Source organism: Brassica napus, chromosome A6, assembly GCF_020379485.1.
Source record: "Brassica napus cultivar Da-Ae chromosome A6, Da-Ae, whole genome shotgun sequence".
Classification (NCBI taxonomy): domain Eukaryota; kingdom Viridiplantae; phylum Streptophyta; class Magnoliopsida; order Brassicales; family Brassicaceae; genus Brassica; species Brassica napus.
This window is the reverse complement of record NC_063439.1, coordinates 6,233,575-6,256,224: the sequence shown is the minus strand read 5'-3', so window position 1 is coordinate 6,256,224 and position 22,650 is coordinate 6,233,575. Positions and strand designations below refer to the sequence as shown.

The following is a 22,650-nucleotide window of genomic DNA, read 5'->3' as shown; positions in this document are numbered from 1 at the left end:
TAACATGATTGATCCTTTTTCGTTTCTAATGTGTATAATTACTAAATCTGGGGGAAAGAAATGGAGTTTATACCTTATATCTGAGTTGACATAAAAAATACGCTAATACAAAACAGGGAGAGAGAGAATACAACCACATGTTATGGCTTGCAATAATCAGGACCAAACCCATAACAAACTCGATCAAGTCCCAAACACCTTCGTATGTGGCTGCATGGATCGTACGGTTGAACATGCACAAATCTTCTTCGTTCATCATTTGTGATGAAAGATTGTCAGTCACTGTAATGTTGATGGTGCGTTCAGCATTTGATGAGGAACCTCCATCGACTGAAGTGTCTACAATTTGCTCACCCTTGGTCAACAAAGGGCCCTCCATTGATCACTGTTTTGATTTCTTTCAATTTATAGTCCAATCCAACAAAAAGTTCATCTAAATTCTCTCTGACTAACAAAACATAAATAGACCTTTCCAATTCTTTGGTCTAGATTATTGAATTGTATTTTAAAACTAATTACAATAGTCTTTTATAAGTCACAGTTCTTGAATTATTTAGCGCTAAATTATTGTCTTTTCAAAGTACAGCCTACATAGACTTGACTATTCCTTGTTGTCTCGAATTTATCTCACTCAACTTACAACTAAACTGGACGTAATATATGTAAAGATAAACCATTAATCTAGATTATAGTATTTTACAATGAAACACAAATCATTGACCTTGAAATTCCTTGGTGCTGAAAGATTATTTTAAGACCAACGTCAGTCATTTAGACATTTACAATGTAATAATTAATGGGGTTTTTGCCAAAACTAACCCACAACTTGATTTTAATCCCAAACCTATACCCAAACTTGAATCAAATGCAAAACTAACCTAAAAGCCTAGTGAAATTACAGCTCAGCCCCTTGTGACCAAACAAAAAAACAGAAGCCATTTTTACGAATATAGCCCCAGTAAATCGTCTGAGTCGTCTGAATTGTTGGAAATCGTCCAGACGACTGAAGTTTCAGTCGTCTGGTACCAGCTTATTTTAAAAATAATTTATAAATCTTGTAAAAAATATTTTGATGCGTGAAAAATAAAAATCAAGTAATTATAAACAGTTTTAAGTGATATAAATTAAGATATGATAAAATTGATTTGTTTTGAAGATAGATGAGTGGAAGTAGTGTATCATTATATTCTTTGGTTTAGGAGTTTGGCAAACATATGTTGTAGTATTGTATGTATTGTTAGGGTTAGATCTTGGAAAACTAAAATGTTTTTTTCAAAAATTAGTTTTCACCAATATGTGTTTATTTCTGTGTATAGTAAACACTTTTCAAGTTTGATTTGATTTTATGAAGTGTTTAATTAGATAAATAAGTTTAGGGGTTATGTTTAGGGTGTGGACGACTTATATTTCAGTCGTCTGTTGAATAATTTACACGGACGACGTATATTTCAGTCGTCCAGACGACGTATATTTCAGTCGTCCAGACGACTTACAAGTAAGTCGTCTGGAAAGTCTTCTATTTTAGTTTCCCGCTAAAAATATTTAATTTTCCGCTAAAAATATTAAACTCTTCTGGACGACTTACATGTAAGTCGTCTGTTTTAATTTCTTCACCAGACGACTGAAATGTAAGTCGTCCAGGAAGTCGTCTGAGTCAAAAATATTTAACCTAATTGGATTTTTTGTCTCCCTATATAAAGAAAAATTTACACATTCTCTCTCCTCCTCTCAAATGGCTGCAACAAAAATGTAATGTTCATCATTCTAAAACTCTCCAACCTCTCTCTAATCTCTTTGACTTGAAAACACCAAACTTTATATGAATTTTTTCAGTTTTGTCTCATGTATTTCTTACTAATCTATCTCTTTTGCAGGTTTTTAATCAAATGGTACTCATCTTCCACTAATTTAGAGGTAGATCTATTAATTTTAGATATGTATTTTTGTGTGTTCTATAAATGTAGATTTATCTAATCTTCCACTCATTTTCTCTATTTTTAAGTCATTTGAACGTTTTTGGATATGCAGGTTTTTCAGATCTGGATTTGATGTGCAGGTTTTTCAGATCTGGAAGACTTCTGGGACGACTTACATGTTAGTCGTCTGGAAGTCGTCTGGAAGTCGTCTGGACTTCTTGGAAGTCTTCTGACAAAGTCGTCTGGACTTTCAGGAAGTCGTCTGGACTTCCAGGAAGTCGTCTGGACTTCCAGGAAGTCGTCTGGACTTCCAGGAAGTCGTCTGGACTTCCAGGAAGTCGTCTGGACTTCCAGGAAGTCGTCTGGACTTCCAGGAAGTCGTCTGGACTTCCAGGAAGTCGTCTGGATTTTTCTGAGCGTTTTGGTAAGTTCTTATGTCTGATTTTTCTTCATTTGGTAAGTTCTTGTTGTATAAAGTTCTTACTTTTTTCCCAAACTAAAACTCTCCAAACCCACTCTAATCTCTTTGACTTGAAAACACCAAACTTTATATGAATTTTTCAATTTTGTCTCATGTCTTTCTTACTAATCTATTTTTTTTTGCAGGTTTTTAATTAGATGGTACTCATCTTCCACTAATTTGAAGGTAGATCTATTATTTTTAGATATATATTTTTGTGTGTTATGTAAAGGTAGATTTATCTAATCTTCCACTCATTTTTTTCTGTTTTTAAGCCATTTGAACGTTTTTGAATATGCAGGTTTTTCAGATCTGGATTTAATATGCAGGTTTTTCAGATCTGGAAGACTTCTGGGACGACTTACTTGTTAGTCGTCTGGAAGTCGTCTGGAAGTCGTCTGGAAGTCGTCTGGACTTCCTGTAAAGTCGTCTGGAAGTCGTCTGAACTTCCTAAAAGTCTTCTGGCAAAGTCGTCTGAACTTCCTGGAAGTCGTCTGGACTTTTTAGAAGTCGTCTGGACTTCTTAAAAGTTGTCTGGTCTTGTCTACTCAAGTGGAATCCAAGCTTGTCTTTGTAGATGAATGATCTATAATAGTTTTGTTTGTGGTCTGTTTTGTGAATTGCATGTATACTCTTTTAGTTGTGAATTTTTTGTAAAATCAGTAATAATGTTTTCCAAGATGTATTAAATGTGCTAACAATGTGTTTACACATTTACAAATCAATGAAATAATAGACTTCAGTAGCCTTTTTCTTATCTTTGGATCTCTCATATCCAATAATAAACTCCAATGGCCTTTTTCTCATCATAATAAACAAGAATGTTGGTAAGAGATGGAAACAAACAATAGTAACTAGTCAAAGCATATCATATTTTTTATAAGTTTGCATTGAAAAACTTAGTCAAATTTAGTAAAACTAAGGGAGAGAACATATTTTGTAAATATGAGTTTTACATATCTTGAAGTTACTTATCACTCTTAAAAATACAAGTTATTCAAAAACTAAGGTAGAAGACTTAAAAACTAGTGGAGAAGACGCGGACGACTTCAATCTAAGTTGTCTAGACGACTAAACTATATGTCGTCTGGTCAACGCAGAGGTTATTTTTGCAATTGACTTTGAAATCTGTAACCTGAGACGACTGAAAGTTAAGTCGTCTACTATTGTTTGGTTTCAAAAAAAATTCCAAAGAACCTAGACGACTTACATTTCAGTCGTCATAGGTTAGTTTTGCATTTGACTGGATAATTTCAGAAGTTTGACTTCCCCAGACGACTTACATTTCAGTCGTCTGGCGAAAATTAAAATAATAATATTTTTTTAAAAGTAGACGACTTAAAGTTAAGTCGTCATAGGTTAGTTTTGCAATTGAAAAAAAAAACTTCAAGATTTAATTATACACAGACGACTTATAATTCAGTCGTCCACCAGACGACTGAAATGTAAGTCGTCCAGGATTTACGAGGTTTGACCAGAATCTCGGAAAAAAGTCCTGGACGACTTACAATTAAGTCGTCTGGTGGACGACTGAATTATAAGTCGTCTGTGTATAATTAAATCTTGAAGTTTTTTTTTTCAATTGCAAAACTAACCTATGACGACTTAACTTTAAGTCGTCTACTTTTAAAAAAATATTATTATTTTAATTTTCGCCAGACGACTGAAATGTAAGTCGTCTGGGGAAGTCAAACTTCTGAAATTATCCAGTCAAATGCAAAACTAACCTATGACGACTGAAATGTAAGTCGTCTAGGTTCTTTGGAATTTTTTTTGAAACCAAACAATAGTAGACGACTTAACTTTCAGTCGTCTCAGGTTACAGATTTCAAAGTCAATTGCAAAAATAACCTCTGCGTTGACCAGACGACTTCCAGGTAAGTCGTCTACAGCCAGACGACTGAAAGGTAAGTCGTCTACAGCCAGACGACTTCCCAAGTAAGTCGTCTGACGAACAGATCTGGAAAAAAACTCGATGTCATAGCTTAAATTGGTGAGATAAGTTCCTTAGCATACATAAGGCTTCTCCAAGCACACAAAATCACAAACGAAAGTCACCCACCCATAATCGTTGGCTTCTATGACTCTATGAACCATAAAAATTTTAGAATCAAAATCTTGGGTTTTTTTGGCTCATTGTGGAGAGAAAGTGAGAGATATGTTGTGTTTAGTTCACAAGAATGGAAAAAGAAGAAGGGTAAATCGATTTTGGGAGCATTAAGAGCTTCAAATTGGTTGTTCATGGTGGTTGTGGTATTGATGACAATGGCAATCTTGTAATTACTTGAAGATGATGAGGGTGAGAGAGTAAAAATGTCATTTTCGAAAAAAAAAAAAAAAAAATTGATGGCATTTTCGTAAATTATATGAACTTGTGGGGTGAATAAGGCAAAACCAATTTTCAAAAAAAAGAGAGGTTAGTTTTGTGTTTGACTTTAAGTTGTAGGTCAATTTTGCAAAAATCCCATAATTAATATTGTTGGTGCTAATAATAATAGTCTTTTTAGAGGAACACAAAGCATTGACCTTGCTAAATTATTTTTTTGAAAACCAAAAGTCCGCTGACCAACAAAGAAACAGTAAGAAGGCACAGAAGAAGATGGTTACTGAAAATACAAATCAAAGTTACAATAATAATTGAACAAAAGAAAGAAGAAAACAATATGATCCACCATTTCTAACGGCAGATGCACGCAAGGAACGCACCTATAAGCCTCATAATGATTTCCAGGACTTCCCTAGCGGCGAGAACACATAAGGTCCCAGGCAACAAGTAACAGACCACTGCACATGCTAGATTCACAAGTACATATCTGATGAAACTGAATGTAAGGAGAGCCGTAATTAACCTGCAAATGGAGACAATAAGAAGACAAAAATGTAACCGTTATTATTATTAGAGAGACATAACAGTAAATTTCATTTGATGCGCACCAGAAGAATTGCGTTGTAGTATCATCTAGAGATGATGGGTTGACCATATAATTCCATACAAACACCACAAACCAACTCACGAAGAAATATTCAAGCACCATCTTGAATGTGTCCATCACCTCATTGATTCTGCAGACCAATAGAACCATTATATATCAAAATAAATTGAAAAATAAAATAGAGAAGAAACACAGTAGTACCTTGTCCTTCCTGAGGATTCTTCTGCAGATTCTGAGCTAACACTTTGCTTATAATACCAAAAACGCCAACATAGGACAGGGAGAGTGGCAATACAGCCACAAGTATAACCGATGATCCATATAAACAATATTGTTTGTGGATGTTCTTGGTCTTTTGGCTGAATCAGAAGTACTAATGCTGCAGCAATCTGGACAATAGTTACAACAAACTCGATTGGGTTCCAAAAACGTTCAGCTTCATATGGATCACTCAGTTCAATAACCTCGTGTGATGTTTGATCATCGACTGTTGAAGAGTTTCCGATGATTATTGTAGTGTCAACGATGTACTCACTCTTGGTCAACAAAGGGCTCTCCATTGATCTCTTTTGGTTTTATTTCTTGTCATACACTTGAGACCCAGAACATATATCAAAACATTCTACTTCTTCTCTAATCAATTTAATTTAAGACCAACACTCCATCAAGACCAACTCTAAGTCAATTATTTAAATTCTTTGATGCTAAGTTATATATAATCTTTTAAAATAAAACACAAAAATACCAGTAATAATTACTAGGCTGCTACATTTCTCGGTATTGACATCTCTGAATTATTCCTGATACAGAGTTAACAACTGGTGAGAAAACGAAAAAGGAAACTATCAGCCTCGTACATTTTCATTCGTAGACAAGTATGTTGGAAACACGTCGAACTGTGTTTGACAGAGAGGACATGTGGGTTTAACTTTTAGCCACTTCCTTATACACTTAAAATGAAATACGTGCGAGCATGGTAATTTCCCCTCTTTTTCATCTCCGCAATTTCCCAAGCAGATGCAACAAATCTGCAGACAAACGTAGCAGCCAAGTCAAACCAAAACACTAATTGGTGATATGATTTTGAATTGAGCATTTTATATGATGATATGATAATTACTACTCACAATATCTTCATCTTCCTTTTCAAAGTCTACATCCTTTGATCTCGAAAAGCATGCACATTTGATAATCATGATAACAAGTCTAATGACTCCTACTACCGTGTGAAGACATGTATAAACAGGCAATGATACCCCAAAAAACCATCCAATAAAGAAAAATTCAAGCGCCACCTTGAAAAAATCCATCACTTTATGGATTCTACAACCAATAAAAACAGCATTACATCTAAATTACAATTTCTGTTTGTTTTTAGCTAGCTAAACTCAAAAGAAAAAAAAAAAAGAGTTTTATACCTTGTGCTTGAGTATTCATCCCCAACAGCTTGTATGTTAACTTCTTCATCTACAGCACCGAGGGATGTAGTTTCCGGTGGATCTTGGTCAAAAGTGTGAATACGCCAATAGAGGACAGGAGATTTACAGTATAGCCACAAGTATAACCGATGAACCATATCAACAATGGCATTTGTCGATATTCATCTCTTGCCGCATTCAGACTCAGAACAAAAATAATCTGGACCAAAGTGGCATCTAACTCAACTTTGATAAAATTAGTCTTTTTGGTGAGACCAAATTTATATGAAGACCCATTGTAAGGTAAATGACTCACAAAAAAATATCATAGTTTGAGTCAATTCACCAACATATTTGAAGCGTTGACTTCGCTTAATCATTTAAACTCTGATCTTGATCATGAGGTGATTAATAGTAAAATACCAACATTATTCCAATACAAAGATGAACCCTTTATAAGGTTATGTAAACAAGAATTGGCAACAAAACAGTGCGGTGGGGGGGTTTATCTGTAGAATATTGTTTATCTTTTATACTGGCTTTTATATAATTAAATACCTTAATTTTTGGTCAATGGCTATATGTTAAGGTGGTTTCAATATGACATAAAAAGTAACATATATAAAAGCAAGAAGTAATAAAATGATGTAAATAATTAAACTACCTCATCGGAAAATACATAAATAGTATGAAATTCCCGAAACTGTTTTTACATTGCGCCTCAAGATGGGAGAAAATGTACATTCTCGATACAACTAAAATAACCTCTTGCTACCGATTAGATTAAACCAGGTCTGGTGTTTGGAAGAACCAAACCTCAGATCAAACTAAACCAAGCTAAACCAAATTCTAATCAGGTATTAGATGAGTGGGACTGTGGGAGCTGTTTTATGAACAAAAAGAGTAACAGATGAATGAAGTCGAACCGGACCATCAATGTCACAGAGATCTTTTATCGGTTAGGAGCTGAACCGTTCGGTTTAGCCCTTCAGAATAGCGTGTCAAGTAGTTTTGGAGACATAAGAACCGCCACAGATGTGAACTGCAAATCCAAAAAGGTCTCATGAGTATCGAGAAAACCGAATTCAAACCAAACCAAACCGGTTTAGTATGTGGTTTAGGTGTAAATATACCTTCTCTTGCCTATACTTCATGCGTATAGCGCTCAAAGGGCAACCTTTGGTGTTAAGCTGCAGATCTTGTAAGGCATAAACAGATGCTTTGAGATCTGACGCTTTGTACGTTGTGTAGTGCTCAAGTGTTGGATTCTGTGAGGGAAAAGGGAAACAAAAAGAAGTTAAAGATCCAAGATTTGTGGAACTAAACTGTGTCTGGAAATAGAGAAAGAGAGAAGCAACATTAACAGACCCATGGGTGGTTTGATTGGTCCAATGTCCACTTGGCAAGAAAAACCGCTGAAGCAGCAATGACTGAAGGAAGAAACTTCAAAAAATGATAGTCTATCAACGTCAACTCCGTTAAGTAGCTGGCTAGACACTCGAGTTCAAGGCGCGGTCTCTGCAGAGAGCAATCAAAACAATGATAAATTCTCAGTCTTTCTAATACAGTTTGTAGTAAGAACAGATAGATGAGTGAATTGCAAAAATGCATTACCAGGTAAGAGGCTTGAGCTGCTCTGAGAAATCTCCTAAGGAACGTTTTTGGAGTGGGAGTGTATATTTGAAAGCTAAAATGCGCAAGTACTTGGTTCTCCATCTCCAGGACCTGCACATCACAACTATTAGTACATTGCACAGTTTCATTCTTTTTGAGGTGTTAAGAGAGCAGTCTCGGTGTACCTGATCTCTTGTGTAGGTGTTATCTGTGATGAAGCAGAACTCTTCAATGCGCGGCGCAGAGATTTCCTCATACTTCCTGTAAAGTTTGAAGAAAAATAAGTTTAAAGTTTAGTTTGCATCTAAGACGAGATTTAAAATAGAAATTGGAGAGGAGGAACCTACGAGGCAATAAGCATGCAAGTGATGCCGAGGAGTTGAAGTCTCTGTCTTTCCAGGTAGTTTCCATGGAGGAACCAGTCTATGAGATACACTGTGAGGTAAAGAGAGTCAGGTACAAGTGTGTATTCCTCAGAGACCTGTGAGTGAGATGAGACTTTTGTCAGAATCTGCAAAGAAGATGCAAAACTTAGCATCAGAACTAAAGACTAACCTCCACGAGCCAATCAACCAGAATCCCACGCATTGACTGTGTGACGTCCTTCTGTATCCTCTCCATAAAGTCAGGAACAGGTCTGCGTTTAAGCTGCTAGGAGAAAGTGACAGAGAAGCCACAAAGAATCAAACTTTGAATGCTTAGGCTTACCAAGTTTCTTAAAAGACTATAAGATCTGATTATTACCTCTGAAACACGCAAATTGTGGTAGATTTCAGGGGCGTAGAGGCAGCACAATAAAGGATCCTTGTCATCAGAATCAATGTCTGTGAATTTTGGGAGATCCAGTGCAGTTGAACTACCAATAACACCACTTTTCTCAACTGTAACCATTTGCAAAAAAGAAAAAAAAAGTTTATTTAATCATCAAAGACCATTCAACAAGGGGGAGCTAAAATCACATGAAGATTTGTGTTTCTTGGATCACCTATAGAAGCTGATGATCTCCCAAGAGGTCTAGGAGGCAATTTGTGTTTCTCGATACAGTTATCAGCTGTGTCATTTGTGTTTCCTGCTGTCACTGATACAACTTCAGCTTTTGCATTGGTCCCGGACTGAAGATCTGTGACTTCTGAAGTAACACAAGATGCCAACCCCTGACTCTTCTTTACCTGCTTGATGTCTCTAGCCTGAAATGGTAAACACGCATGTTCAGGAGATGCATGTTTCACTTCAAAAGATCTTTCACAAACATTATTAACATGATGCAGTTTTAACAACCTCAAGTTGAGCTGCATTGAAGCTAACGTTTGAGATATCCCCAAGAACAGCTCGCTTCTTCCTCTTATTGGGTGGCGCAGTGACGTTCAAATCCTCCGAGGCTGGTCTTTTTGTGTTTGCTCTCTGTTGATTATGTGTAGTAGAAGCCGCTTCAGAAGCGCGCAAAGCAGACGCAAAGGCACGAGTGAGAGGACGAGAGACAACATTTTCCTTCCCCATGTTTAAAATCCCACAAGAAGAAGACACAGAGCCTTGAAAGTCTTGCTGTTTCAGGACTGCATCATCTTCCTCCGATCTGTGAAAATGAAGTCAAAAGAACATAAAGATCAATGGCTAAGGCAATAGAGAGAGATCACTATACAGGGGATATAGATTGCTCATCTGCAACAATGCATATATATATGCATCACCATATGATTATCATGGAGGTTATTTTATTTGGAAACTTTCCAATGGAATTGGTCCGTTGAAACAAGAATATCACAGAGAGATACATTTTTCAAGTTGAAAGCTTAAAACTTTATTAAACTCTAGTAAGATCCAGTGGGTAGTAGAATCAAATTATTTGATTTCCTTACCCAACAATGCAAAACAGTAATATAGAGATAATACAAACTTTATAGCTAAATCTACGGAAAATATCTCCCCCAATTTGGAAAAAAACATATATTAGGAAAAACCAATCTTGGTGAATCTAAATGCTGTTTCTTTCTTTGTTGGGTTTTAATAAAATATCATCCATAAGAAGATGCAATCACACTTTCTCATGAAAACGAATAGATCGCTAGAAACCTTTGCAAAACCATGAGTCAGACCTCAAACATCTACAAAAACTCTTATCGACAGAACTCAAATTCTCTTCCTTTTTTTTGTGTCTTCACGTGTTAATTAAGAAACCCACAAGACAAAACTCGTCGGAAAAGCAGCGGCTCAAACACAAACACAATGCAGGTACGCGGATGAACAAGCATGAGCACAAAGTTCAAATCTTTCTATGAAAAAGTTAAGTGAAAAGGATTGAGATTTGGACCTGCGAAGCTCCGGGAAGAAAACCCTTCAGGAAAAGAAGGAGCTTGGAGGGTGGGGGGCAGATCGAGATGGTGAATCCGCTCCGCCCTTGGGGAAAGAGTGTCTTTGGTTAGTGAACGAGACGTAGCACTACTGGTGTGGGTTTAAACGATAAAGAAGTCACATTTTTAGAAATTATTTAAAAAAAAAAGAAATAAAACTTTACTGACGACATTAAACGATAATGTTTTAATGTATTTGACCTGTTGACCCTAACATATGGGTATGGGGGAAATAGAAAAAGGAATATATTTTAATTAGTGGTTAATTAATTGTAATTTAGTGGGGGATTTAAACATAGATTTGGTTTGATTTCTCCGTGAGATGTGGGTAATTAAAAGTTTCTATTTAGTAGTACTTGTCTATACTAACTATGATTATAATGCCCACATTAATCATCTTCACACGTACAGTGGGCATATGTGCCATTAATTCACCGTTTGCTAATTAATGAGAAGCATCCGAGCTAGAAGAATCCTTCCCCTAGCCATTAATTAATACAGCTTTTTGTTTTTACTTTTTCTTTTTTTTTTTGGTTAAAGTGTTTTTCTTTTCTTTTTCACCTTTGAAGTAAAACTCTTAATTAGGAAAATTTAATTTAATAAGAGTCCAAATGAGAAGGCCCCAACAAGGAGAAAACTTTATTGCGATTGGTTGGATGTTAAATGCTCGCAGAGATGTTGTTTCCACCAGGCCATCCTTGATCGTCTTCTTCCTCTTTATAATTTTCTTGATGTTGCCTTGTCAATCGATACTTTGTTGCTAGTGATGTACTGATATGTAATAGGAGTTTTTTTTTTTTTTGAAACACATATAATAGGAGTTTAAATTAAAGAAAGCAAGGAAAAACTGTAGGAAGAAAACAGTAGCAATTAAAATGTTAGAAGAATACATCTAACACTAATGAACCAATCTTTAACCTAAAGTTTGTTTTTCTTATATTCAAAATTTTGTTGATAATTTTGAAAAAAAATATATTAATATGAAATGTTTGCTGTCATCGATTACCGATTCAAACTATAGACATATTGACTTATGTATAACTCTCAACTTATTAAAATAAAAGGATGTATTTTGAATTTGAAAGTTCAAAGCAAAAGTATTGGACAAACCAAAAAATGTAAGTAGGGTGTATGATGAGTCAACGATATTTTTTTCGATACCTCTTTTTATCGAATGATGAGACAATGATAATTTATTTTGAAATTGGTTACAACATGTGACTATAGATAAGCAGAGAGCCTTGCGAATTTTGAATTCAAAACTTGGTTAGTTACTTGTCGATCAATAAAAGTCTTACAGTATTATTTTATTTGACTTATACTCTAAAGTTTCATAATGGCTTTAAGAAAAATCTCGTGAGAGAGAGAGATGGACATAACTAGAAGTCATGACCCTACTAATAATGTCTACCCACAAACCAAAAAGTTAGTTCTAAATGTCCAAAACACTCAGCCACACTCAAGACAAGAAAACAAAAAGTAAAAGACAGATACTTCAATTTTATTATCATACAAATTTTACTGGATGGTGGTGGTGGTCCATCTTTGTTTTTTGAACTCCAGCTTTCCCTCCCTTCATTTCACCTACCGCATTTACCACAAAACTAAGATGCGTAATTCTTAGACAATGAAATGTTAGATTCAAATGTATTTTTGCATAGTGGATACATATGTTTGGTGGTCCAAATCTACTATGATTTTTAAAATATATTGCTATCACGTGAGTATAATAGTATTCAAACGTATGTGACTTGGACAAATTTAAACAGAAAAAACAAAGATATTAAAACTGTTATTTTTTCATTTAAGTTATCTTCTTAGATAGATGGTCCCTTTTGTTTACTTATGGTGGACGTTTAGAAAAAATATTGAAATTAGGTTTCATTTAAAAAAAGAAGAAGAAAAGAAATTAGGTTTTATTGTAAAGAAAATATAGGAGATAAATGATTATCCGAAAAGCTTTTGTTTCTACCTTCGCTTTCTTATACATTAGGCCCAATAAACCGGGCCCTAATATATATACGTGGAATCTTATGTGGATTCTCGTAATCCAGCTATTCCCTTGCAATGCACTATATGCATGTTAGCTGTTTCGTTATGTTTCATTGATTATGTTTTAATTAGTCCCTTTAAACTAAATGTACGTAATTCTACCAAGTCCTTCCCCCCCTTGGTTTCGTTTTAATCTATAGAAGAGTTTATGGTTTTCACACGGTGGTCAATATATATATGTTACACAATGAGCTGATTAGGGAGAATAAAGATCACAAAAATATAAGAAAGAAAAAATATGAGTTTCAGTCCATGTGTCCTTTTTGGCTTCAAGGTGTTATGGAAAGGAGTTTAATGTTTGTATCCTCATGGGCCAGGTAAAATGTCTGTTGGCCAAAGCTGGTGCCACTGAGTGTGGTACTACATTCTTCAATGTTCCTTTTCAAAATGAAATTAAAATTGACACGGAGGAGAGTGAGTGGCATGGTCAGATGCCGATTCAATATGGTTAGGACATATGCATGATGAGACTGATTCTATTGCAACTCTCAAGGGTAACTAACTACTCCCTCTAGCCTTGTTTTACTTGGATGTGCATATATACGCTATCCTCTTCTGTTTTTTATTCACCAAAATATCTGACGACATTGTGTTATGACTAAAAGAAAGTGAATTTGAAAGAAAAAAATAATATACCAGTGGAGACGCTCTGACAAATATGTGCAGATAAGCGTCAGGGAACTGAGTCTGAGGGATGGGATCAAGAACATGTGTGATTTTGAAAGATCTCGAAGATCCAGTGGCCATGTTTAGTTTATTTATATGTTTTCTTCCACCATTCTCATTTTCTTTCTTTTTATTTCTACCGTTCTTCTCTGGATGCTTCTCTGGCTTCTCTCTATTGCTGCACTGAACTGAGCTGAGAACAGTATTCCCTACTTGATAACTGTATAATAGATAGAGAAAAGTGATTATTATATACTTTCATATTATACATAGAAGTATAGAATACACTATTTTCATTGGTTAGTTTTCGAAATAAAATGATAATGTGGTACTGAAATATAAAGCAAAATCTTGGAATCAATAGCATTATAATAATTGGGGTTGGCTCTTGGGGAACTTTAGTGTATGAGACAAGAAAACACCTAAAATATGAATAGAACGTGTACTTTATTCATCATCCCACAAAGGGTTTATATACAAAGAGAATATCATACGCTAACTAGGAATTGGAAATATGTGATTAACCCAAATCCTACAATATAGGAAATATAACATTATCATTATCCCTTTACCCCCCCTCAAGTTGGTAATGACATATCTCGAATTCCCAACTTGGACAATAAGAACTGAAATGCCGGGACTGGTAATGCTTTAGTAAGCAAATCTGCAGGTTGGTTCTTCGTAGTGATATGTTCAGTGGTTAGAAGTTTAGCTTGAACTGCATCTCGTACCGTATGACAATCATTCTCCACATGTTTTGTACGTTCATGAAACACCGGGTTCTTAGCTATATGTATCGCAGCTTGACTATCACAGAACATTCGCATTGGTTGAGAATGGGAGAACCCAAGCTGGAGGAGGAGGCGTTTGAGCCATTTCAATTCACACGTTGTGTCTGCCATTGATCTGTATTCGGCCTCTGCTGAAGACCTGGAAACCGTACGTTGCTTCTTGGTCTTCCAAGAGACAATGGAATCACCAAGCATAACCACATAAGCACTCAAGGAACGCCTCGTAATTGGGCAAGCCGACCAATCAGAATCAGAGTACGCTGTCAACCTTAGATCACTGTTGGACGTGAGCATAATTCCTTGATCCGGGCAACCTTTTAAATAGCGGACGACACGCAAAGCTGCTATCCAATGATCCTCTTGTGGTTTCTGCATAAATTGGGAAAGTATGTGGACAATGTAGCTTAGTTCAGGGCGAGTAAAGGTTAGATAAATGAGACGACCCACAAGCCGCCGGTACTTGCTTGGATCCAGGAGGGGACGGCCCTTGACAAGAGCCAGCTTATGATTAAGTTCTGTAGGCACCGCTGCCGGTTTAGCTCCCAACAGACCGCATTCAGTAATTATATCTAGTGCATATTTCCTCTGAGAGACGAAGATGCCGTCAGGTCCCCTTGCAATTTCCAAACCAAGGAAATATTTGAGTTTACCTAAGTCTTTCATCTTAAAACAGGTGCTGAGATAGTTCTTGAAGCGTTGGATTGTAGAAATATCGTTCCCAACGATTATAAAATCATCTACATAGACCAATATGTGAAGACATATGCTGCCTTTCACAAACGAGAAGAGAGAGTAATCTTCATAGCTCTGCTTGAACCCAAATGAGAGAAGAGCTTTGCTGAGCTTTGCAAACCAACAGCGAGGAGATTGTTTGAGGCCATACAAGGATTTTCGAAGTCTGCAAACCTTTGTCTCGTCATCTGTTTGAAAACCAGGGGGTAGTTGCATATATATTTCTTCCTCAAGATCTCCATGCAAAAATGCATTATGGACGTCCATCTGATGAACTTCCCATCTCTTGGCTGCTGCCACTTTGAGAATAAATCGAACAGTGTTCATCTTAGCCACCGGTGCAAACGTATCTTTGTAATCGAGACCTTCTCTCTGTCGATTTCCACAGGCCACTAGACGTGCTTTAGGTCTCTCAAGTGTACCATCCGCTCGATATTTATTCGAGTAAATCCAGCGACAACTTATAGCTCTTTTTCCAGGTGGTAATGGAGTTACGTCCCATGTATGATTATCCTCCAAAGCAGTGACCTCAGATTTCATTGCGCCATTAAACCTTGGATCTTTGACTGCTTCTTTGTAAGTTTTGGGGACATAGTCTGTTGTGATTTTCGCCAAGAATGCCTGATGTTTCGGAGTAAACATAGTCGTAGACGAATAATCAGATATGGGATAAAGAGTCTTACCTGGACCCGTAGTTGGAGAACTCTGATCGTGTACAGGTGAAGTATGAGAGCCGTGAGGGGGTGTCAAAGTTGTAGCAGAGTTAATAAGATAGTTCTTCAGAAGAACAGACGGTTTCTTTGCGCGTTGACCTCTACCAAGAACTTCCAGAAGTCCAGGCGATGGTATCTGTTCAGTTTGTTCACGCGACTGAGATGGCGATGATGTAGGAGACACTGAACGCGTAGGTGATGGTGTAGAAGGTGACGTAGGGACAACTGGTTCCAAACTAACAGGTGTTCCACTAGGAGAAGCCGCTGGCAATATTACAGACGTAGGTGCAATGTTTATTGTCTCACTAGATTCATTGGTGCCGGCAGGTGGGATCGTTGGTGGTTCCGGCGTAAGAAGCCAATCATCAGCTGGAAGGTCAGTCTGTATTACCGGTGGTTTAACATATACTGCATCCTCAATCCCCGGAAACTGGTCCTCCAAGAAAGCCACATCCCGGCTTGTGAAAAATTCATTAGACTCGAGATCATATAGGCGCCATGCTTTCTTGCCGAAGGGGTAACCCACAAAAAGACATTTTCGACTTCGTGGACTGAACTTATCTCTGTCTCTTGGTCGTGTGTGTGCGTAACACAGGCACCCAAACACGCGTAGTTGATCGTATATAGGGGGAGTTCCATGAAGAACTTCATACGGAGTTTTTCCATCAAGAACTTGCGTTGGAGTTCGATTGATCATATGTGCCGCGGCAAGTATGCTTTCTCCCCAGAATTCAACAGGTAATCTAGACTGGAATAAGCAGGCTCGAGCCACATTTAAAATATGGCGATGTTTTCGTTCGACTCTGCCGTTTTGTTGGGGCGTATAAGTGCAGGAGGTCTGGTGGCGTATACCATTGTCACGGAAGTAGGGCGCCAGAGTCATAAACTCAGTGCCATTGTCTGTCCGAATTGTTTGGACCTTTTTCCCAAACTGTCTATCCGCCATTGCACAGAAATTTCGTAGAAGAGAAGCGACTTCGGACTTTTCAAGCATTAGATAAGTCCAAACCGCTCTTGAGTGATCATCAACAATAGTTAAGAAATAAACTGCCCCACAAGAAGCTGGTGTGCGATACGGTCCCCACACGTCACAATGAATCAAAGCAAAAGGAATAAGAGCTTTATTAAGACTGTCTGGAAACACCTTTCGTGTCTGTTTCGCTCTAAAACAAATATCGCATTGACTAGAATCTGAAAAATCTATCTTAAAATCTTTAAAAGTAGGTAGAGTAGATAAAGCTTTATAGGATGGATGTCCAAGTCTTCGATGCCATAGAGTAGAAGTAGACTTTTTCGACTTTGAAACCCCATAAGCTCTTGCGACTTTGACACCCGTAAAGTAGTAGACCCCCTCACGTTCTTCACCTGCTCCAATCAGAGTCCTCGAAAAACGGTCCTGTAAAACACAAAGTGTATCAGTAAAGATTGCAATGCATCCAGTCTGTTTCAATAATTTTGAAACGGAGATAAGCGTGCAATTGAAGTCTGGAACAAATAGGACTTCATGTAGAACGTAATCCTTGCTGATGCGCAAGGACCCTCGTTTTGTGGCATGAGAGTCACGCCCATCAGGGAAGGTTACTGATGAGGAAGCAATATCATAGACGTCATGGAGTAATGCGAGATCTCCCGTCATATGATGAGACGCTCCTGTGTCAATAATAACATCAGTAAGTGTAGTTTTACCCGACAAACGTTCCGATGAGAGGTTGCTTTGTTGATTTTGGAGAAGTGAGATCAGTGAAGCTATCTGGTCGGAGTTGATTGTTTGCGAGATTTGAGTAGCGTTGGCACGGCCTCGTCCACGGCCGCGATTATTGCTAGAGCGACCCCCACGTCCTCCTCGATACCCTGACGATGGATTGTTTTGTCGTTGCTGCTCCACAAACCACTCTGGATATCCATGGACCTGAAAACATTCTGTGATATCATGTCCTGTCCTTCCACAATGCGTGCACATACGTGCCGGATCCCGAGAGCGCGGAGGCATAACTTCAACCGTAGTAGTATCTTTGAGAGGTTCTGTTTTGACTGAGAAACCCAACGCATCTGTTCGTTGTTCCTTGGAGCGTGACGATACCATGTTTTGCTCCTCACGGACAACTCTAGAGTAAACAATATTGAGGTCCGGTAATGGTTCCTCATCGGTAATGCGCGATCGGATAGAAGCAAAGCGCGAGTCATCAAGCCCGAAAAGAAATTTATGGACCTTTGCATCCTCTCTTTCTTTTTCGATATCGGCGGCGGCATCACATGTGCAGGAGCGAGCTGTTTTCATGTTTTGCAACTCTTCCCACAGCTTCGTGAGGCGCCCATAATACTCAAGAACTGATTTCCCGTCTTGCTTACAGTGCGTAATCTCATCCTGTAGTTGATGCAAACGAGTACCATTCTTGACCGAGAAGCGGAAGCGTAACGTCTCCCAAAGCTTTTTCGCCTCAGGTACATGAGTAACAGTTGATCGTACTTTCGAGTCAATCGATGTACGAATCCATCCAACAATCATGGAGTTGGATGCAAGCCATCTAGATAGATCAGGTTCTGTCTCTGGTTTAACAATCGTCCCGTCTATGAACCCTGTCTTTCTTTTTGCTTGTAGTGAATTCCAGAGTTCCGTAGACCATTCGCTGTAGTTTTCATGAGTGAGTAGAACCGATGTTATCAATGCTCCAGGGTTATCCGACGGAGCAAGGTAGTAAGGAGATGCGTCCATGACGTTAGCATGTGTCGTAGGAGTAGTAGTAGTAGATGGTGATGTAGTAGAATGTGTATCATCCATCGTATGGATGGTTAAGGTAGTATGGGTAGAAAAATTAGGTTAAAAAAATTAGGTCTTAGAGATCTTGGCTCTGATACCATAAAATATGAATAGAACGTGTACTTTATTCATCATCCCACAAAGGGTTTATATACAAAGAGAATATCATACGCTAACTAGGAATTGGAAATATGTGATTAACCCAAATCCTACAATATAGGAAATATAACATTATCATTATCCCTTTAACACCGTTGCTCATCCGATAAAAAAAAGTTCTAACGAGCCAACTTGTAGGAGTCCAATAATTGTTTTTCTTTGTTCAATCAGCTTTAGTCGAATAGACATATTGTTGGAGACAATTTGTTGGTTGGTTTTCTCAAGACAAAGAACCAACTAATTCACAACACGTTGATGCTTTCCACCGAGAAAACATTGAAATTTCCAGAAAGAAAGTTTACATGACCGAACGGCTGGCCATTTAATATATTCTTACGAATGTGTATTCGGATTCCAGAGTAATAGCCATTGTTTGGGCCATCCAAAGTAACTGAACGATATGATTTGGTCGGTTTGCTTCAGCTAGAGACGACTGACCATAATATATTTCGGTCGATGGAATCATGGAATGTGATTGCTCTGGTGCGACTGAATAGCCCATGCTGTGAGTCACATATGTCACTGGAGTTATATATTTTATTGAAATCTGCATGTGTATCTTTGTGAATACGATACCAAACTAATTTCTTTTCTTTGATGAGATCATAAACTAATTAGTTTTGTTATCCTTTAAACATGTGCTTTGTGTACCTTTTAAATAATTATTTATATGTTATTACCACATTTTATTTCAAAAACCAATTATGACATGACCTCGAGTAAACTATAACATGTACAATTTTATTAAAATAGATTAAATTTTTGGTAAGTTTTAGTAAAATAGATGATCAAGAGATCACATTACTCCTTGAGTATTTAACAATGTCAAAAGTAAAATTGAATATATTGTATGTACAATCATTTTGATCAGTTTATTGAGTAGCTAGAGATTGTGGTGTACTTCATATTACTCCTTGACATTTGACAACAACAAGTTTAGATTACTCCTTAACATTTGTCAACGATGAAAATTAAGTTCTCCTCTCAAATTTTTATCGAGTTATTGCGAATTGTTTAGATAACTATAAAATAAACAACTTAATGTTTAAATATCATTTAAAAATCTAGTTGGATTTACGTAAAACACTGATATTCTATCGAGTTGTCTTAAAAACCAAAAAATGGTCAGCAACAAAGATATTTCTCTTCTTCATGTTTCCTCATCTCTTCTAACATTGGAAATTGACATTTTGACCTTTTCTGATCAATAATATAAAAACATTAACAAAACTGAAGGAGTGCGATTTTATTGGCACTAAGAAATAACTTACGATAGATTGATTAATATCCAATAGAATAAAAAATGAAACATTCTAGATATCTTTATAGTATATTTTTTTATATCTGCATGTGTTTTTGGACTTATGGACTGGCACATAACTTATCATACTAGCGGCCTTCAATTTTCGTCACTACTAACTGGTGTAAGAGACTTATTATGAAAAAGTGAACCAACACTTCAATACAAATAACTAATAATATAAGTAAAAAGTGTAATAATTGAGCGAAAAGTGACAATAATTGGAAATATATAAATTTGTAACTTTGGTATAATTTTTAAATATACGACTTCACATATATGTTCAGTTTCACCCTTGCAAAAGAGAAAAGTTTTTAAAATTGCTTCATTTTTAATGAATATTTGCAGAGTTTTCTTGGGTTCACCCATTAATCAATAGTATTTTGTTATTTTATATTCTTTATTAAAAAAAAACAAAATAATAAAAAATTTCTAAGTTATATTATTTTTAAAAATAAATAAAAAAATAGTAATAGTTGCAAAACGATAGTACTTTTTATTTGATATTGCATATCTTTTTAACGTCGTCAGTAAAATATTAAATCATAAATCTTTGGGTAAACTATAAACTTTAGGATTTAAGATTTATCCAAGGGTTTAGGAATAAGAGTTTAGTGTTTAATGTTTATGATTTAGAGTTTAAGATTTATTTAAGGGTTTAGGGTTTACCCAAAGATTTAAGGTTTAGTATTTAGGATTTAGGATTTAGTGTTTTACTGATAACGTTAAAAATATTTTAAAAAATTCTTTTTTTTTGTAACTATTACTATTTTTATTTATTTTTACATTTTTATTTAAAAAACATAGTATAAGTTGTTCTTATTCGTTTTTTTTAAGATATAAAATATAAAATAATAAAATACTATTGGTGGTGAAAATACAAGTTCACTTTAGAGTGAACCAAGAAAAGTTCATATTTGCGTGTCTTCTTTGAAAAAAAAAAGACTGTTGTGTGTGCGTTTTTTTCCTAAACAAGTTTTTGTGGAAACTAAGTTATAAATCACGGCTGTAAATTTGTCTGCATGGGTGTCACACATACACATTAGTCCAAGTTGTTTTATACATGTATATATTAATACTCATATTCCAATATGATTGTTTTTTTGTTAATTTTTTCTTAAGGACTCTGCACTCATCACTCTACTTAAATGCTTTATTTTATATACCTCACAATCCTGAAGAAATTAATTAAAGCCTTAAAAATGAATGATTATTTACAAAGTACACTATTTGATTTACACTATTAAGTTTTGAACTCATGATCCCTTGAAAATATAGTTTTATCTACAATTTTGTAAGTAGACTAGATGTTTTGAAATTTAAGAATTAATTTTTGTTTATGAAAATGAGGATCACAAGCACACAATTGCTTAACTTGGATGCAGGCTAGGTTAACGTAGAGTAATTATATGATGGACGATGATATGAAGTGACTTTTAGTATTATGTTATTGATGAAGAAGACGCAAAAAGTTTTAGTGGTGATCATCTACAAAGTTAGCTGATATAATTTGAGCTTTTCTTTGAAATAGCGCATAAACCATGGGATCAGGAAGAGGTAAATAATTCTTATCTAAAGGTAAATGTGTTAAGCTCGACTCCGAAAATCAGTCGCAGAAAGAGATATATAGCGACCGATTCTCGTCGCCCAAATAAATTGTTGCCTTCAACCTAACCTGAAGTTTTTTTAATTCAAAACAAAAAACCTACGACGAAAGAATGAGCATGGAAACATTGACAAAAAAAAATGAACATGAAAACAAACACCATGATGACCAGAGCGTAAACTTCATATCTTGGAAATAGTTGTAGTACCCCTGGTTTGTGGTAGTAGATTAGATGGAAAAAGTTGATAAGAAATGATTTGGTTATCTATGATACATTTATCTTTTCAGTTATTATTCGGAGAGAACTCCAAAATTAAATGTGTTTGATATGAAGCAATTAAAGGATGAATGACCTATCGGAAAATTGGTGAAAACTGGTCAATTTCGAATACTGTGTGAATAAGGACAAATCACGTAGAACGATCACGTTGTATTGACAGGGCAAATATATCATATCTATCAAACTTTTCTAATAATGGACCGGACGTCAAATAAAAGTGAAACTCACGGATCGAGAATGGACATGAGGACTTAAGGCATCTCTCTGCCCACTTTATATATTACTCGAAAATAGAGTGAAAAATGAAGTAATGAACAAAAAAATAAAAGCATTACTCCATTTATAGAGTAATGTTTTTTCTTTGTTTATTATTCTATTTTTTACTCTATTTTTGAGTAAAATATGGAGTGAGATTGGAGATGCTATTAGCATTGGCAGGTAGGACGTTACAATAATAGCTTTTAGGTAGCAATAAAGATGATGTATTCTGTAGTGGAGGCATTTGTAGAACCTTGTTTTCCTAAATACATTAACCTACATGTGAACATGTTTCAAAAAATGGGTTTGTCATCTATTTCATCGAATGCATTTTAATTTTCATCATATGAAGATGTATTTAGCGATTTAATCTTACTCCAGATGACATGCTAAAGGTTGTTTTAGGCATTGTGTCAATGATGCTAAAATACGGGGGAGAATATGTGGTAATATACAAAACTAGCCGACAAACATTTTGATTTTTAATTAATAGAATCCTCATTGGAGAAGGCGAATTATGCAGAAAATTAGAGAAAATGCTTACCAGAGATCTTCAGTATATGGCGCAAGGAGTACCGTCAGGAATGGATCTCATATGGCTATTTAAGGTGATGCAGTCAGATGTGAATCCTCATAAGACAGGTAA

At 36.1% G+C, this 22,650-nt stretch overlaps 2 protein-coding genes across 2 annotated transcripts; both read right to left on the bottom strand.

Moving 5' to 3' along the window:
- Positions 1-5,053: 5,053 nt before the first annotated feature.
- On the bottom strand, positions 5,054-5,869 carry LOC106349834. The gene is made up of 3 exons (XM_013789803.3): positions 5,511-5,869; positions 5,311-5,439; positions 5,054-5,225 (listed from the first exon to the last, which is right to left on the bottom strand). The coding sequence occupies exons 1-3, from the start codon at positions 5,867-5,869 to the stop codon at positions 5,054-5,056; spliced, it is 660 nt and encodes a 219-aa protein (XP_013645257.2).
- A 1,493-nt stretch (positions 5,870-7,362) lies between these two features.
- LOC106346648 (cyclin-A2-3) lies at positions 7,363-10,870 on the bottom strand. The gene is made up of 11 exons (XM_013786036.3): positions 10,650-10,870; positions 9,620-9,914; positions 9,327-9,528; positions 9,086-9,222; positions 8,897-8,989; positions 8,689-8,822; positions 8,527-8,602; positions 8,342-8,452; positions 8,096-8,245; positions 7,861-7,995; positions 7,363-7,769 (listed from the first exon to the last, which is right to left on the bottom strand). Exons 2-11 carry the CDS (start codon positions 9,836-9,838, stop codon positions 7,716-7,718), a joined length of 1,311 nt encoding a protein of 436 aa, XP_013641490.2. The 5' UTR covers positions 9,839-9,914; positions 10,650-10,870; the 3' UTR covers positions 7,363-7,715.
- Between the last annotated feature and the right edge of the window lie 11,780 nt (positions 10,871-22,650).